The following is an 18,322-nucleotide window of genomic DNA, read 5'->3' as shown; positions in this document are numbered from 1 at the left end:
TTATTTTAATTTACAAAGTTTGGATGTGACAGCTTGACATTTCTGAGAGCAATGGCGATTGAACTTGTTTCCATGGCTACCTAAGTGAAATTGTTTAAAATGATAAGAATTGGCTATAACTCTGTAATTTTTCGAAGAAAATATATTATAGCTTATATCGCTGAAAAGCTTAAAAAATGACGCTTTTTATGAAGTCATGGCCAACTATGGTTTCCATTTAAAAAAAACTATGTTTGTGTCATATGTCAAAAATGACACGCTTTAGAAAAAAACGGAGGACACAGTCTCATTAAGGATGTGATTATCTACAACTTTTATCTGAAAACTTTTTGTCTAAAATAGCTTATAAGGGAATTAAGGACAATTTTTAAAATAGCCGAAATTTATTTTTTTCGAAATATCTAGAAAGCCATAAACTTTTTCAAAAATCTGAAAGGCGCATATTTATGACCCCACAAAACTGCAATTCTTTCCCCATTTAACCGACTCTCTATCTCCAGTAGTTTCCGAGATACCCATAGAGAACATCGTAGGAAACTCACCCTGTATAAGTGTTGTATATTTTAGTTTTTTTTGTTACAACATACATGAGCTTCAATTTAAAGTAGAATAACTTGTATAGTAATTAGAGCAACTTTTTAAAACTTATAGTAGATATAATAATAATTCTAATTAAACGTAGTTACTTATATAACTATTTTTTTTCATTGTTTTAGGACAACCCGGGTTCGCAGCGCGATCTTAAAAAACAAGATTGAAGAAGTCAGAAATTCTATCTACATGCTGCATATGATTAGTCCCAAAAAAATTCGGATTGTTCCAGGCACCGTCGAATACCTGGAAAACGTGTTTATTGTCAACTCTAGAGGATCGACCGAAGTCCATGGAGTTGGGGGCATTCGATGTGCCCTATAGCAGTGAGACGCCACTGTTTTTTTCGCCGTGTAATTATTATGATGGGACTGAAAATGAACTTAAGCAAGATGTGATGGTGAGTTTTCATATTTTTACATTGTTTTTCTTTGTTGTCTATAGCTTGTTTTTTGTTTTTTCTAGCATATGTATTTGTTAGAAATATTCTAATATATTTTTTTTTCTCTTACAGGTGATACAGTATGGCTTGGAGAACTTCAAAAGTCGGTTCGCGTCGTGGTTCCAAAGCAGTAACTTTAGGTTCCCTACATTTACAGAATGTTGCATTAAGTACTCATTTTTTAATTTGCAATTTTTATATTTTATTTTTACTTTTTTTCTTACTCTATACAAGGCTTTAATATAAAGTTTTTTTAACAATAATAAATGTGTAATAAAAAAATAACTCCAAAGAGACAAAATTAGGTAGCATATTGTTTTTCTATTATATTTGGAAATAACTATTTTTCGTCTTATTTTAAAATTGATAATATTATTTAATTTTTTTAATAGTGATTTTTAATTAAACGTAAATTAGTAAATAATGTAATTTTACATTATAATGAGAATTAAAATAATAGTAATTTATTTTTGTTACTAAAATTAAATTCAGTTTGTCCCTGCATAAATCTTTTTAGTATTAAACTGCTTTGGAATGAATTTTTTTGGGGGACAACAGCAGGATTAGGGCTATCTTCTAGATGCCATCAGGTAAATTTATATAACTTTATATTTATCATTTTCTTTGACTAAAAAAAGTGTTTTCCTTTTTTTAGGTAGGTGCGCTAGCGTAGTCGTTTGTTGTAGCATTATATCCCTTTTCCCCTTTTTAAAAAATGTTTGTAAGACGCCTGAAATTTGTATAAGTTAGTTATATAAGTAGTTGAATAAGAATTGGTGAGACTTGGAAAATAGAAGAGGACAGAGAAGATGGAAGAGGATTGCTTTGAAATAGAAGGAAAGGAGATAGAAGATGTTTGAGGAAAGGAGGAGGATTTTGTTCACTCTAACGGAAGTTTTTTGAATGAAATTTGGAGCAACTGTATTAAGGTAATTTTTTTCATCTAGTTACAAAAAATAAATACTTATCACAACTTTTATTTTTTTATAGATGATATTGGTATCTTGGACATCAAGTTTCTATTTATGTATTTTTAAGTTTTTATTTATGTATTACACAAGCATATCTATTGGTGGAAATGTAGAATGGCAGCTGTTATAACAACTTGGATGAATTATTAGAAACACCAAAGAAGTTTTGACATAATTTAAACTGGGAAAGGCTCACAAATGACCAATTTATTCTACAGTAGATACAGGACATTAAATTGACTTCAACAACGCAGATATCTCAAAAATGGTAAGTTTTTTTCACATTATTTTCTTTCCTATTAAAGTTTTTGGAAAGCTTGGAAGTTATGACATATTTTACACATATAATGTGTATATTTCAATAACTTTAGGTGCAATATTTAATTTTAAATTTATTAGGAGAATTTTTTTATTCAAATCAACTTAATTTTGTATTTTGCGTATCTATATTGATATTACAATGTTTTCTTATCTACATATATAAAATGCTAATGTTTATCTGTGTCGTCTCTACTGAAGTAACGACTTGCTCTAGAAAGTTGCTTTTTTACTAAAAGATAGCTAATTGGCTCTTCTAAAAACTGTCGTCGCCGGATTTTTTGTTTTTCATTTAATTAAAAAAAAAGTATTTTTTTTCTGATGTCGTGGCGGATGCGCCAGGCTTCAACTTGTTTATTTTAATTTTCTACATTGATGCAAATTAATATACTTATTAATATTTGTTTATTTTTTTATTTTTAGATATCTGTTCGAGTGATGTACTGGGCGTTAATAGTTGCTGTTACAAATCTGCAAACGAGTTACTACTGTACATAAGTTGGAGGAATGCCAAGGAATTTTTTGAATAAAGTGATACTGAAAATCTTACCCACAAATGACAATTTTAAGATACAATCAATAGTATTTGGATTGATTGGCCTTCATTACCGTTGCGCTATGAAAATGGCAAGTTATTTTTATTTTTTATTATTTTTAAGGCTACAATTTATGTGTTTAACTACAAAATTGTATTCTTTAAATTCAAAATAAATTAAGTTTCAGATTGAAAATATATTAATATATTTGTTTCAATCTCTGTAGTTATTTACAAATTAGATCAGACAATTTTAACTAGTATAATATAATAGTTAAAATATGTTTTCTTTTTTGTAAAATCTATGAATATTTGGTAATATTTTAAAAAGTTATTATTATGTTGTATTTTTTAATATTTACATAAAATATTAAAAAAAAACATATTTTTCAATATATAAAGATGTGAGGAGAAATTGATGTTATAAAAATGTATTTATTTATTTTTTCTATTTCTAGTGGGCTGTACAAATTGATGTTAGTGGACAGTTTTGATAGCTGCTGTTTCCAGTTCAAGTTCCAGTTTTAATGGAAAACCTTTAATGGACAGAGAAAAATGCCATTTACTGGATTGACTTCAACACCTGTTGCCTTTTAACAATGGTAAGTTATGTCTATCAACTTATTATAAAATTTCATTAGAAAGCTTGAAAATTCTGAAAATTTATTAAATTTTCCATCATATTCAAGCTTTTTTGTTCAAATATTAACAGATCCTAGTTTTGTATTGTTTTGTGATAAAAAAAGACTGTTAAAGGATAAAATCAAACACAGACTGTATTACTGGTTGCATACAAGTGATTATACATAAAATATGTAATATAAAATTATTGCATTGTTTTTAAATCGAGTTTAAAAATAATTTTTTAAAGTTTCTAGCAAGATAAACGCATTTTTTTATAATAATAAAAAATTTATAATAAAAAACCGTATTAAAACTGGACTAGAAAACTAATATAATTGTTTTTTTAATTAATATTAGAGCTCAAAAAAATAAAAAGTTATGGCCAGTTAAAGTGGAAAAAGATACAATGCTATCGTGTTTTACTGGTTGCATATCTTTAAATTTATTTGAAAATTATTAAAGATCACCAAAATAACGCAATAAATTTACGAATTATTACTGAATATTATTTTTTTCTTTTTCTATATATCTAGTAAATTAGATATTTATTTTTTGGATTATTATTAAGTCATTATAATAATGTTTTATTTTCTTATCCAGGAATTTTACAATTTTTTATATCATTTCTGAAGTTATCAATAAAATTTTTTTTTTTAATTTATATAACTTTTTATAACTTATTCAAATTAATATAAAAAATGTCTATTATTTGTTTGTTATGTTACATAGTTCTAAATATTAACATAATTTATGTTAAAACTAAACGTTCTCCCACTATAATTTATGTTATTGTCTGTTTTCTGATAGCTTCAAAAATTGCTATAATAAAAAATTTAAATAATTTTTAATAATAATAATATTTTTTTTTTATTTAGGCATAGGATAGGTATGGTGGTCATAAAAGAGATTTAAATGGAATGAAACTTGTGCAGAAGAAATCAAGGAAAACAATTTTGAACTGCTGTTACTTAATAGCTGTTAGAGGCGATCCAGTTCTTCATCAATGGTAAGTTATTTATCTATCTTATAAAATTTCATTGGACAGCGTGAATTTTTTTTAAATATATACAAGCGCTTTTGTTCCAATATTAGAAAAGCCAACAACTATTAAAAATAGGCAGGATAAAATAAAATGCTGATACTGTATTACTGGTTGCATATTGTTACGGATTCTGTTTATCCACTAATTTAAACTCACGATAAAATATTTAACGGATTTATTTTCGCACTATGTACACACAATTTATATTGATTACAACACACAATTAACTATTTAAAAAAAAATCCTTCGCCAAATTGTCAACATTCGCTATTTAAAACTGTTTGATTTAAAATTACAGAACTCATCACACACACCTTGATGATATATTAATGTTCCCACTAGAATAAACGCAATAAATACTATATACATATTTTAATAAATATAATTTTAATTAATCTTTTTTGTTTTGTTTTTATTAATCTTGTTTTCAGAAATCTTCCAAAATTAGTATAGTAAAAATTTACTTAATATTTTTTTGGAATTTTAGGTATACGCTGGGACAATTGCTGTTGAAAAACCACAAGCCGTACTATCTGCAAATATTATGGTGGACATCAAAAAGCTTCCTTCATCACTGGTAAGTTATTTATCTCTTTTTCTTACTAAATTTCATTGACAAGCTTGAAAATTATGATAAGTTTTCATAATATTCAAGCTGCACGCTGCACAGGTCTCTGAGGTCAACGTCTATTTCTATATGTCATTTATTAAAAATTGATATAAAAACTTGTCAAAAATAATATTTAAATTAAAAAGAAGGAGAAAAAAGTTTCAAAAATACCAATTATTATTCAAAGGTGAAAACCTTAATTTAAAAAAATGGGAGCTGTGAATTTTTTTAACATATCATTCTTTAATTTTTATAAATTTTTATACCAATTTTATATATAAGATATATTGTGGTCCACCTGACAGAAATAATTGTCATCAATTGTTATTACAAAAGCCACTATAATGCTGTTTTTTTTTCTCATAGGGTATATACAAATTATTAATTAAAAAACATAGTTATTGCATTAATAGAAATATATTTATTTTAATTTTTACATAGATCGTTTTATTCTTTTTTTAATATTATTTTTATTTTATTTTTTAGATATCTCTGCATTTTCTTAACAATGGATATCCCCCCAATAGTTGCTCCTACTCCTCACTTTCCTCTTTCATTCAACATAAAGCAGACTCATTACTCCTCAATGTCTCACCAAGGTTCGTTAACTTCATTAATAGTGTTATTGTTTCAATAAATTTGTTTATTGGTTTTTATCCTCTTACTATATAATTATATCAGGCGTCATTTTTTTTAATGTTAATTTTTTGTAAAATTTTGATAATCTGGATAGACACCTTTTTTTTCTTAAGCTTTTGCAATATAAAACACTAGTTAAGAGCAATACACTTTATTTTATGAAAGGACCATTATCTCTGTTGATATTGTCTTTATCTTATATTTACTTCCATTAGTTCAATAATTAAATTGTTATTAAATAAAACTATATTGTATTCTGGATTTCGTCAAAGGTATTTTTTAAAAGAATTAAAAAACAATCTTTATAGGCTTGTATCATTTCCAATTTATGTTTATCTTGTATTATTTATATTTTCCTAAGCTTCTCTAAGTTTATTCCAGATTATCAAAATTATAATTTTTATACTTGCGCAGCTGCGTCACTATAGCCCTATGAACACAAGTATTATTTTGGTTTTAAAGTTTATGTTTTTTAATATTTCATTTATTGTATTAACGGAAAACTAAATTTTATAGAATTTAACTAACTATATCTTCAACCAGATGATAATTTAATAGTTAATGGTCAATTTAATATTTTTTCATAGAAATTAAATTTGATTATTGAATACCAATGTCAAGCCAGTAGAAATGATTTATTAGTGTTTATTTTTTTTGAAATCATTTTTTTACTAAATCAATTTTGGATACTTGTGTTCATATAGTTTTTTTTGCTTTTGAGAATTGTCCCTAACACAGATCTTTTTAATCAATTTATATGATTTTAAAACATTTATGTTTATATCTATTTTGTACTTAAATTTTAGTGATAAAATTTGTTTCTTTAACACAGAGAGACTTAACTCTTTAACACAGAGCACTTCATGCATTGTTTTCTTTTTTATGTGCAGAATTTTCTTTATATACAGTATGTCCTCAGAACGTCTTTACAAGAGCAAAAGCTTTTTTTATTAACATTTTCATAAAAAATACATTCCTTATAAAAATATTTTTCTTTTTAATATTTTCATTTCAATTTTTTTAACAAATATATTGTGAGCACACATTTTAAAATTATTTTTCGTAGATATTAGCGATGGGAACTATCGAATGAATTAGACTATCGAATGGTTAATGAATGAATGATTTCAACTATCGAATGGTTTTATTCGAATAAAATCATTCATTCATTTGTAAACTAAAGCATATGTGACAACCTCGCCGTGCGACTAAATGGTTATCGTTGAGCCACGACTATCGAATGCTTTTGATAAATGAAATTTAGTATTCGTTTGGATTTTGTATGCGTCAGTGCATTATTGGTTCTTCCAAATTTTTATAACTTCGCCGTATAAATACTGTGCTATTTTTTTTGCGTTTATTAAAATAGTTAAAATACTAAAATAGTAGTTATTTTTTAATTTTATTTATTGACGATTGTGTGCATGTGCAGGTGGTCAAAATTTTCCGATAATTTGTGTGGTTTTCCGTAGTCCGATCTTTCAATTATTTCATTTTATATGGTATATGGTCTATTTTTTAATGGGAAATTTTGAGAAGTAGCAATTTTTAAGAGAGATGAGATGAACTTCTATTAATTAATTTTAAAAAATACATATTTGTATTTTAGATGTTTTAATAATACCTATGAATTAGTTGGAACTTAATAATTATATTTAAGTAATGTGGTTAAATAAATGGTTATCGAACTCAAACTATGGGTGAGAAAATTAAAATGAAAATTTTACACGTGCCAATTTAAAAAAAAGTTAACGATGTTTGTATTTTGTTTATGCTAATTCTCTTACATGTAGTTTTTTACGAAGAAATATTTCATTTATTTTTTAAAGTAAATGCCAGTAAAAGTAAATATAATTTTTAAATAGTAATATAAAGCACCTAATATAAATAATTTTGATTTCTAATTTTTTTTTATATTTTGCTTCCATTACACCGCTTACTTAGAAAATTAATAAATGTTTATATTTCATGATTTTAAAATTTGTTGTTAATATAACAAATTAGTTCTGTAATTATTATTATTTAATAAACCAACGTTGCCAAAAAAATTAGAGACTATATTATTTTTAAATAGGATCTAATATAAATAATTTTGACATCTAATTTGTTGTTTATATTTTGCTACTACTTAAAAAAATATTTATATTAAATGATTTTAAATTTTGTTGTTAATAGGTATAACAAATTATTACTGTTATTATTATTTATTAAACCAGTCTTTGCTTAAAAACATTAAAAATAATTTTCCTACATCCAAAATAACAAGTATTATTGCAGTGTAACAACAGAATATTAATAAAAAATGCAGAATATATAGACATACTATCCCTAACTAACTAAAGCCAAACAATAATATTCTTTGCTAATATCAACTAATACAAAAATATGGCAACAGCGCCCTTCATAATGTATTTTCTGTGTAAATACTAGCACCTCAATAAAAAAATAATGTGTCCTTATCTATATATGACTCCGCAAAAAATCAAAGATGCCGGCTTCTTTCATAGCATTGCCACCGACCGCTTTCTCGGAAACCTTACGTCGCCGGGCGACAACTAAAATTCAGTTAATATTTTATTATAATCGATCCTGACGAATAAATGAATTTCATAAATGAATGAATTTTATAAATGAATGAATTTTATAAATGAATGAATTTTATAAATGAATGAATTTTATAAATGAATGGTTTTTGCTGCCGAATTACTAGAATACAATATTTCAAGGCAGATGACGGATCTATTCGATAATTTTTATTCGAATAGTTTTCAACGAATGTTTTCTTACTAACTATCGAATTATTCGAATGAATTGCAACTATCGAATGTTTCGATAGTATTCATTCGATAGTTCCCACTACTAGTAGATATACTGTGCGATTCAAGTATATTTATACTAAAATTGTATTTTTTTAAAATGTTTTTTAATGTATGTACTAGAATCAAGGGTACTAGTTAATATACCACTGTAATCCACTCAAAATGGCATAAATTAATTATTTTAGAAGAGTTCAATTGAAAATAAATACATGAATTTTAACCTCTAGTATTACTGGTTGCCTAATCGATTCTTATGTAATGTTGTGGTAATGTTCTTATTATTTAAAAAAATCTTATTTCCAGTAGTAATTTTTTCTCTCAATTTTAGTATTTAAAATGTCTCTATCTTGTCATATTTATTTAACATATCTATTAGACCTCTACGACCCATCGTCTTTGAAAAATACAAACTGCTGTTTGCTATGTGTTAATAAAATCGTTACACTTGCGTTTAAGATAATTACATCTTATCTTTTTAATTGCTATATAATTTTTTTTATAAAATATGAAACAAACTTTATCTCCTAAAATTTATGAATTTTACACAGATTTTACATATGAAAATGGTCTGCTAGGGTATATAATATATTTATTGTAGGATCAGTTGAAATATCATAAGTCATAATATAAAAATTAACATTTATATATACATATTTGTTAAATATATAATTTTAAGATATAACACATTTTTACACAAAAATAATAATTCTAGTTTTATATGTGGCATATCTTTTTTCATTTGGTCCTTCAACATTTAAAATCTTTTGACATAGATTTCATTCCACTTAAATGTCACAAAAAGATATATTTTAATAAATATTGTTTTTAATATCTTGTTAATAATATTGATCTATAGCTTACCTTTGCTATCTGTAATAGGAAATATTTCTAAGCCATCGCCGACGTCATTTTTTTCGATAATATTGTACTATTTCTGTACAAATATTATTAAATCTAGTTTTTTCTATATTTATATTATTGTGATCTATTGCTGTATTTTTGTTATAAAAATGTTTTGTATACATCATACATCTATATTTTGTAAGCGTTTTAGAGATTCTGAGCACTACGTTTACAGTCATTTCTTTTTTCATGTTAAATATTTTTTTGTCATGTCTAATAATTAATCAGCTAATTAAGAATCTTTTTTTTAGTAGGTAAAAAAGAATAATTTATATTACCACAGAGTGGCCCAATGTTCCAAAAATAATCATGTTAGGTCTTCAGTTTGAGATTTTCACTGAATTTTTTATATAAAACATACGGGTTACAGTAGACCATATTTTAAAGCCAGTTCATAGATATACACAGGGTGTTTTTAATATATTTTTGCTTTATATTGGTAGTATTTAAATGAAATGTTATTCAAATTTTAATTCTATTGTTATTTTAGATTTTTTCTGTGCATTTTTAAAGCTTTCACAAATTTATAAAGTCGTATTTTTTTAATTGAAAATATTTTATATAACAGAAGATCAAAACAAATTATACTAAAATACTTTATATGTTGGTAACTAAATATAATATAATGTCTTACTCTGCTATTTAAATAAAACACCCTTAATTTTATAATAATATACTTTATAAATAACAAAATTGCGGCATTGCGAATATTTAGAAATTAAATATATCCAGATATTTGAAAGTAGAATATATTAAAAAATACTCTTAAGTAATTACTACTTCAAATTACTCGACACAAATAAATTTCATTAAATAACATTTTTATGAGCTGACACTGTTGTTTTGTATGCATCTGGCGAGCTTTTTCTAAAATAATTTATTTAATTAGCACTCATCAATTATCTGAACTAATTTTAAGGCTGTAAACTGTAATTTTGGAATGTCTAAATATTTAGTCAGTCATGGGATTAAGATTTGTAATTGTGTAATGATTAATCCACCACTGTACTCCAATACAAAATTGCGTAAATTATATAAAGCTCATTTTACGTAAAAAATCATCTCAAAATAGTTATCTCAATTTCTTTAAATTTTAGTATAACTGGTTGCCTAATCGATTCTTACTCATTCACAGAAAAGTTAAAATGTGTAGAATAATTAATATATTTATTTATTGCTTTCTAAGGAAGTATTGCTTTCAAATTTCAATTAAAAAAATCGTTTAAATGGCTACAGGGTGGCTCAGTGTTAAATAAACTGGGTGTCCTATTTGAGATTTTCACTTCAATCTTTTTATTACAAAATATGCCATTAATATTAGGGCACATATTAAAGCCATTTAAAATTTCAGTTAACTAGAAGTTTACCTTGTTATTTAATATGTTTTTTATTTATTTATCAACTATTCACTTCAATTTTTTTTGTATAATTTTAATTCATGCAATGAGCGATTAATTAATTTATGCAATTTTTAATTTTATATTACTTTAAACGGAAAATAAACAACAAACCTTGTAAAAACTTCCATTGTTAAAATGTTTATTTAAATTGTAATCAAGGAAAAACTAACGGCTATGCTCTAAATTATAACGCAATGTTTGGTATGCTCATGTGAATGGTATTTGTCACTTCCTTATGAGTGGAGGTATTTTCCGTCATTTTATCATTTCCACTTTGTGTGCTTTATTGAAAGTATAGGCGCTTGCTAGGAAAAGTTTATCAATCAATGATGTTGTACAGACTGTCCAATTGAACTTTCTCGCTCATTAGTAAGGATAGGACATTGAGATTTTTATAAACTTGATTTTTATGAAAAATAAAATTTCCACGGTCCCCTTTTAATAATGTTGCCTAATCGATTCTTACTCATTCAAACACTTAAAAGTTAAAATTTGTAGAATAATTAATATATTTGTGTATTGCTTTCTAAGTAAGTATTGTTTTCAAATTTCAATTAAAAAATATACAAGGTGATTTTGAAAATGTTACAGTTTCAGATACATCTCCTATTTCAGTAGTATGACAACTTATCAATAAATTTTAAATCCTATCGCTATGGAACTTCTTTTTTAATTTCTTTAAATAATTTAAATATATTTTTTTTAAATATCGACCTATGTTTAGTTTCTATTAATGGGGCAGCCCGTATATTTGTCAGGAAATTAATGTATCTTCTCACAAGCCACCATAAGTCACAGTTTTTAATTAGAGCTAAAACAGTTTAATACAAATTTTGTTATATCTATCCTATGTCATTGTTCTTAGTATTTGTATTTTTAGTTCTTTATTGTTTAAACTTTTCATTTAAAAATTAAATAGATCAAAATTGGTTTCGCCAATTAAAAGATAATAGCAGCATTGTTTTGGCATGATCCTATGTAAATTTTTATTTGTATTATTTTAAAATTATTAATTCTGCAGCTTTTAACTAAAATATACTGTTACATATATATTTTGAAAGCTTGTGAAGGACGAAAATTATTTTTTTGAGAAGTATACAGGGTGTAATGAAAATATTAAGAAAAAACTTATTCTTATGCCACCTGGTTCCACCTAATATATTCTAAGTATATGAATCTGTTTTTATTTTTTTTCAGACTACTGATATAATATGGGGTGTGTGTAAAACTGCAACATATTGTATCATGGAAACTAAGAGGACCATGACAATTTTGTGTACCGTATCTTTGCTTTGAAGAAAAAAATAATGGGTTCATTTAAGTAACAATGAGTTCGACATTTAATATTCTTTACTAATAAACGAGAAAGCTCTTAATTGCAACTAAATGTGGAAATGACGAAACCGTTTAACATGGGTATCTCATGTTTTAAGTGTTTCTCCCTTATGAACGGAGATAGGAAGTAAATTTTAATAAAAAATACCCTACGGTCGAAAAAAAACGGCGTCATGAACGGCTGGGGAATGACGATGACAATTTTTGCGAACTCAAGCCCTAGACTTCATTTTCTTGGCCCGTCCTCTTCTTTATTGTTTAATGGCGCTTACTGCCAGTTGCCCTTAAGAAGGTTGTAATTTATTTTTATATTGAGTAAAAACGATTTTTAAATGGCGTAGTTTAAAATTACGGGAAAAAATATTTTTTGGAAATAGATTTGTGTGTCTAGAACCGTTCTAACCTTTTTTATAAACTTCTTTCTATAATTGGTGTTAATATTGAAGTTTTATGTAAAATTTTACTAAATGACGTCTAGAGATTGACCTCGCCAAGATTATCATCGATTGTCATTCCCCAGACGCCTTTGACGTAGTTTTTTTACTTTTTTTAAATCACATGTTATAACCTTCTTAGTTTTTGAGCTACAGGGTGATTTTGATAAATGCTTTTAACCGTCCCTTGTATTCAGATATAAAAACTTATTGTAAATGTAAAAACATAATTCAGTGTAACGTTCTTTTTAAACGCAAATGTTTTTATCTTAAAAAAATATTTTTAAATTCTGATTATCTCTAATGGACAAACTAAGTACTTTTTTATAGAGATAAATTGTGTGCAATTACCTTATTTTGATTGACAACCTGTACATAAAATATATAAAATACACCTTCCGTTTATAACTGAAGAACATAATTTCATCTGAAAGAATTTTTTATAAAAATTCGTTTTTGCTTATAACTTTTTAAATATTTATAAAAATGATTCTGTAGCTTAGAAACTAGGAGGGCTGGGATAATACATTTATCACAGTCCTCTTCCTCATATCTGTAATTTCATCAATAAGAAGCCAACTATTGCGCAAATCTCAACTTTTTCTCTATCTCCGTTCATAAGCTAGAAACTCCCTAAAGCACGAACGAATGAAAATGACACACCCTGTACAGGTTAGCAATTTACTTTGTCCAATTTTTTATAATAGCAGTGGTATAAACACTGGACTAAAATAATATTTTCTTTTTTTAGGCCAAAAAATAAAGTTAAACCTTTTTAAAAGCGAAATGAAATAAAAGCTAACACTATACAGAGTGTCCCATTTTGGTAGCAAATGTGGTTCTCTATCTTTATTAATAAAGATAGAGAACCTTGGGGTTGTCACCGATCCTTACTACTTCTTTGTAAAATTTAATGTGCCAAACAAAATTCTCGCGGCCTGCTTTGTTTTCCTGCTACAGGATGTTACTAAAAATGCAGTTTTTTTCTACCCTGACAAGAAGTTGAATTATTTCTTCTGGTAAGCACATACTTTAGTGGAAATCAAAACGGGGAGAAGAAACACACGAGATTAATTGGTATGAGCTGTAGTAAGGAGCTTGTGTGTTTGTTTTCGCTGTTCTGCTCTCCGCTCCTGTATATGCTTAGCTTTATACTTTATGTGGAATCCAGTGTCTTAGTTTTTTCCTTAATATTTCTGTTTGTGAAATATCGACCATTGTTTAGTTTTTTTTAAATAGGGCGCTTCATGTGTATTTATCTAGAAATTAATTTGTCTTTTTACAAGCTTCCAAAAATTCATTTTATATTAGCCTCCTAAATATTTGCAGAAGGCCATGCACACAATGCTGCCCCTTGACTGTGATTATATGATTATATGTTTTTTTTTGTTTTCTTTACTGTTTATTTTTGATTGGTGTTGATTAATCCATTCAAATGATCTATTTAGTTCTTATCAAATATACAGGGTGTCTTATTTAAAAATTAACTAAATATGGTCTTGATCTTTGAATAAGAAGACTAAGGAAGGAGCATAATGCTATCTATGTATTCATGCATGGTGGGCGGAAAAAGCACTCTAGGGTGGGGATCCTTGACAGTTCTGTTTGACGATTCATTTGACACATTTGAATTTGATTTGAAATTTTGTGGATTTGTCACTCTTTACGGAGCTTATTTTATGTTATTTATTATTTATTCTACTACTGATAGTTGTATAAAGGTAGTAAATCTAGATGGAAATTGTGGCAGAACTTAAATTAACAGTGACACTATCGCGATTTATCGAAAAAGACTTTAAAATAGTTGGTTATGTAGCGTGCGGTAGATCTCGGCAAAAATTGAGTGAAATAATGGAACAACTTTTCGTTAGTAAGTGACTATATAATATACATACGTGTAGTAAACCGATCATTTATGAAATTCACTTAAATTAACTAAATTATATATTTTTTTTGCATTTTAGCTTTTATTTACTACTTGTCAAAGATCAGATGTCAAAGAATTTTGATACGTTAATTTGACTTACCTGCTTCAGTAGCGTATCGGATGTTTGTGTTAATAGATACTTATTATAACTTATCTATTTTTATTAGAATTATATATTTTTATAACAATTTTAATAACTACCAACATTTATTCACAACGTAAAATAAAATAACAAATTATTGAGTGTACCCCACGTCTACCCTACATCATAGTTTTACATTTTTTAAATAAAATTAGAACGGCACTGATAAACCGGAATTTAAGTCGGCCATATTTGAGGCCCATCGCGGTGTACCTAAGATTTTTGATATGCTCCTTCCTTAGTCTTCTTATTCAAAGGTCTTGATAGATAAAATTAGATGGATAAAAAATAAGCCCGCGGATTCTACGTAAAAGGTTCTATTTTAACGATTCGTATACATGTTATGCTAACGATATACGAGGGGTGTCTGAAATGCAGTCTTGTTCTTATCGTCCTGTAGCATGGAAATTAAGAAGGCTATGTCGATTTCGCTTAAAAGTATCTCGAAATTTACACAAACCGCAAGATTCTATCTTTATTAATCAAAAAATGTAGTTTGGAGCGTAGCGTTTAGAGTTAAAGGCGTTAGAGTTTTGGGTTCATGGCATTTGATTTTTGGGTTGATGACAGTTGATTTTTATGTAAAACATCATCGATTGCCATTTTCAAGCCAATGCTGACGCCTTTTATTTTTGCGACAAATTTTATTTGTTGTTTATTTTCCTGTAACAGCACGTTTTTCGAAATCGCTGTAAGAAACTTACAGCAAATTCTTACTTCTTAGAACTTGCTGTAAGATACAGCGCGTTCAAAAGGCCGGTTTACTCGTTGCTGCTGAAACGCATAGTTACACCGCACTAAGGCGGGTTGACGCGGTCCAAGTGCACTTGGACCAAGTGCTGCCATATAAGTGTAGTTTATGGATGCTGCGCGCATCTCACTTGTACGCTGTTTGTATCGTATCAACTGTTTTATCCAAGTCGAGTTGGAAAGCTTCATATCATCCTACAAAGCTTTCCAATTCGACTTTGATAAAATAGAATCAGCTTACAAGTGAGGCGCGCACAGCATCCACATAAATATACTTTTATGGCAGCATCCAAGTGTAACTTAGTCCAAGTCAACGAGGCTTTAGAACTTGCTGCAAAAAACTTACAGCGTGTTCTTAGAACAAACATGCTGTCAAAAATATTTGATTCTTTAATGTAAATTTTAAAATAACTCTCTCTTTAATGTAAATTTTATGTACCAAATATACGCCAAATAATGAATTTAATATTCGTTTTTTTTAATACTAAATTAATCTCAATAGTCTACGTAACCCCCCTTCTAGTTCCAGGCATTAACACCAGAGAGCACCACAAGCATTTTTTTAGTTCCGGGCATTAACGACAGAGGGCGCTACCAACAATTTTTTTAGTTCTGGGCATTAACACTAGAGGGCGCTACCAACATTTTTTTTAGTTCCGGGCATTAACACTAGAGGGCGTTATCAGCATTTTTTTTTGGTTCCGGGCATTAACACCAGAGGGCGCTGCTGTCATTTTTAGTTCCAGGCATTAACACCAGAGGGCGCCGCTTTCATTTTTAGTTCCAGGTATTAACACCAGAGGGCGCTACCAGCCTTTTTTTAGTTCCGGGCATTAACACCAGAGGGCGCTACTAGCATTTTTAGTTCCAGGCATTAACACCAGAGGGCGCTACCAGCATTTTTTTTTAGTTCCGGGCATTAACACCAGAGGGCGCTACCAGCATTTTTTTAGTTCCGGGCATTAACACCAGAGGGCGCTATCAGCATTTTTTAGTTACGGGCATTACTACCAGGGGGCACACATGCACAAGTTTAAAAGAATAACAATGTAGGTTATCAAAGGAGAGTTCAGGGAGTAAGATACAGTACAGACAAGAGATAGAACGAGAAGGAGAGGCAGGGAAACCACAGTGGATATGTGGTAGATCGGGATGGATTAGAGCACGGGGGGGCGCCAAAAGAGGGGGAGCGCTCCAGGAAAGCCCGTGGGAAACGGACAGAGGCGACGCGCGCAGCAAAAGACCACGGGGAATGCGCGCCAGAAGGGCCAGATGAAATAGACTGGAATGGAGGTGGCGCGCAGGAGACGGGAGAGGGAGCCAACGGGGGACGTACGGGCCAATGGACACGGGGTACCTGGGCCAACATAGCCGGGAGGGCAGACGCGCCGAAACGACGAAGGGCGAAGGAGGGCGATGACGAGGTAGCGCAGGGGTCGGAGGTAGCGAGGAGACCCGCAAGGGCAACAAAAGGGGAACGGGACTAGTGGCCGCAGGAGGAGCCAGGTTAAGGGCCAAGGGAGGGGGGACGGAGGAAGAGAACCGAACAGGGGCGACCAAACGGGAGGGACAGGGGAAGGGAAATCCAACAGAGCCGCGCAGTGGCCAGTGCGAAGGAGAGAAGAAGAAGGGGCAGAACGGAGCCGCAGAGGGCAAAAAGGGAAAACGCAGGAGAAAACGAGGACGGAGAAACCAAAGAAGGAGGGAGCGGGGGCGGGGAAGAAGTGGAGAGACCAAAGAGGGACCAAGGGACGGTGGGAAAGGGGACACCCGGAGAGAGGAGGCAAGCGGAAGCCGCGCCAAAGAGGGGGGGGGAAGAAAAATAGAAGTGAGGGGAAGGACACAGAGGGCAGCGAGGGAAGAAGCGGGGGAAAAACGACGACAGGAATGGCGGAAAGAGACAGGCGGAACCAAGGAAAAAGAGACAGTGGGCAAACAGGGCAAAAAGAGAAACGAAATGAAGGGGCCACGGGAGGGCGGCGAAAAAAAGGCAGGTAAGAAGGGAGACGAGGGCCGGGCGGACAGGGCCACAGGGCAAAAGGGCCCCGGGAGCAAGTAAGGTACGAAGGGGGCGAGCAAAGGGAACGCAGGGCGGAAAAAGCGAAATGGGGGGACGAATAGAAGCCAAAAAAGGCCCACGAACGAAGTGGGACCACGCCAGAGACAGGGCGGCCAGCCAAACAACAGGACGCCGAGCAGCGAGAGATGGGGAGGAAAGAACGGCAAGGAGGGAGGCAGACGGTAGGAAGGGCAGATCCGAAACGTGGGGGAGAGGGGCCAACCGAGAGGGACATGGCAAGGACAGAAGAGGGCAGGCAGGGGAAGGCACCAAGCACAAGGAAAGGACGGGCGGGCAGGGGGGAGGGCGGCGGGCAAAAGGCCCCGAACCACCGGGGAAAGATAGCGGACGGAAGACAAAGAGAAGATTCGGCGCCAGCGAGGTCCGAGGAAGGCGCAGGAAACAAAAAGCCGCGTCGGGGTGGGAACGGGCGCAGAAAACGTGACACGGAAGACAAGGGCTGAAGCCGCGAGCGGAATCCGCGCGTCCCACCGTAGCGACGCGCGGTTCGAGAACAGAAGGGCACGAAAAGAAGGCACGGGAGACAGCGGGAGCGAATAAAAAGGGCGAGGGGAAAGTGAGTCCGGGGCGGAGCAACGGGAGGGAGGGAGAGGGCCAGGATAAAGAAAACAAACAAGAAAAAGAAAATATCTAAAAAAATAAAAAAAAAAAAAAAGAACGAAAAACTAGAACAAAAGGGACGCCCGGGAAGGCAAAACACGAGACTGCAGGGGGACAGTGGGGGGACACGAACGGAGCAGGAAGAGCCACCACCTGATCG

The 18,322-nt window shown here is 30.7% G+C and overlaps 1 protein-coding gene and 3 long non-coding RNA genes across 4 annotated transcripts; all 4 read left to right on the top strand.

The window, feature by feature from the left end:
* The first annotated feature begins 1,495 nt into the window (after window positions 1–1,495).
* LOC115887660 lies at window positions 1,496–2,943 on the top strand. The gene is made up of 4 exons (XR_004051129.1): window positions 1,496–1,623; window positions 1,689–1,962; window positions 2,024–2,272; window positions 2,746–2,943. It is a non-coding gene; the product is annotated as an uncharacterized LOC115887660 (long non-coding RNA).
* Window positions 2,944–3,322: 379 nt separating this feature from the next.
* Window positions 3,323–5,813, top strand: LOC115887659. The gene is made up of 4 exons (XR_004051128.1): window positions 3,323–3,459; window positions 4,357–4,487; window positions 5,011–5,100; window positions 5,620–5,813. It is a non-coding gene; the product is annotated as an uncharacterized LOC115887659 (long non-coding RNA).
* Window positions 5,814–12,372: 6,559 nt separating this feature from the next.
* Window positions 12,373–15,709, top strand: LOC115887640. Its single transcript, XR_004051123.1, has 2 exons — window positions 12,373–14,159; window positions 14,990–15,709. It is a non-coding gene; the product is annotated as an uncharacterized LOC115887640 (long non-coding RNA).
* A 1,060-nt stretch (window positions 15,710–16,769) lies between these two features.
* LOC115887593 (octapeptide-repeat protein T2-like) lies at window positions 16,770–17,541 on the top strand. Its single transcript, XM_030907062.1, has 2 exons — window positions 16,770–16,835; window positions 16,945–17,541. Exons 1-2 carry the CDS (start codon window positions 16,770–16,772, stop codon window positions 17,539–17,541), a joined length of 663 nt encoding a protein of 220 aa, XP_030762922.1.
* The last annotated feature ends 781 nt before the right edge of the window (window positions 17,542–18,322 follow it).

This window comes from Sitophilus oryzae, unplaced genomic scaffold (genome assembly GCF_002938485.1).
Source record: "Sitophilus oryzae breed Bouriz unplaced genomic scaffold, Soryzae_2.0 scaffold_578_pilon_pilon, whole genome shotgun sequence".
Taxonomy (NCBI): Eukaryota; Metazoa; Arthropoda; class Insecta; order Coleoptera; family Curculionidae; genus Sitophilus; species Sitophilus oryzae.
Note: the sequence above shows the minus strand (reverse complement) of the source record. Positions and strands in the feature narration are given on the sequence as shown.

What these genes read in the sequence shown, in the direction of transcription:
- LOC115887593 (XM_030907062.1), top strand. Translation starts at nt 16,770, where the DNA reads ATGGAGGTGGCGCGCAGGAGACGGGAGAGGGAGCCAACGGGGGACGTA. An exon ending in TACGGGCCAATGGACACGGG is followed by an intron (nt 16,836 to 16,944) that starts GTACCTGGGCCA and finishes GAGACCCGCAAG; the next exon opens with GGCAACAAAAGGGGAACGGG.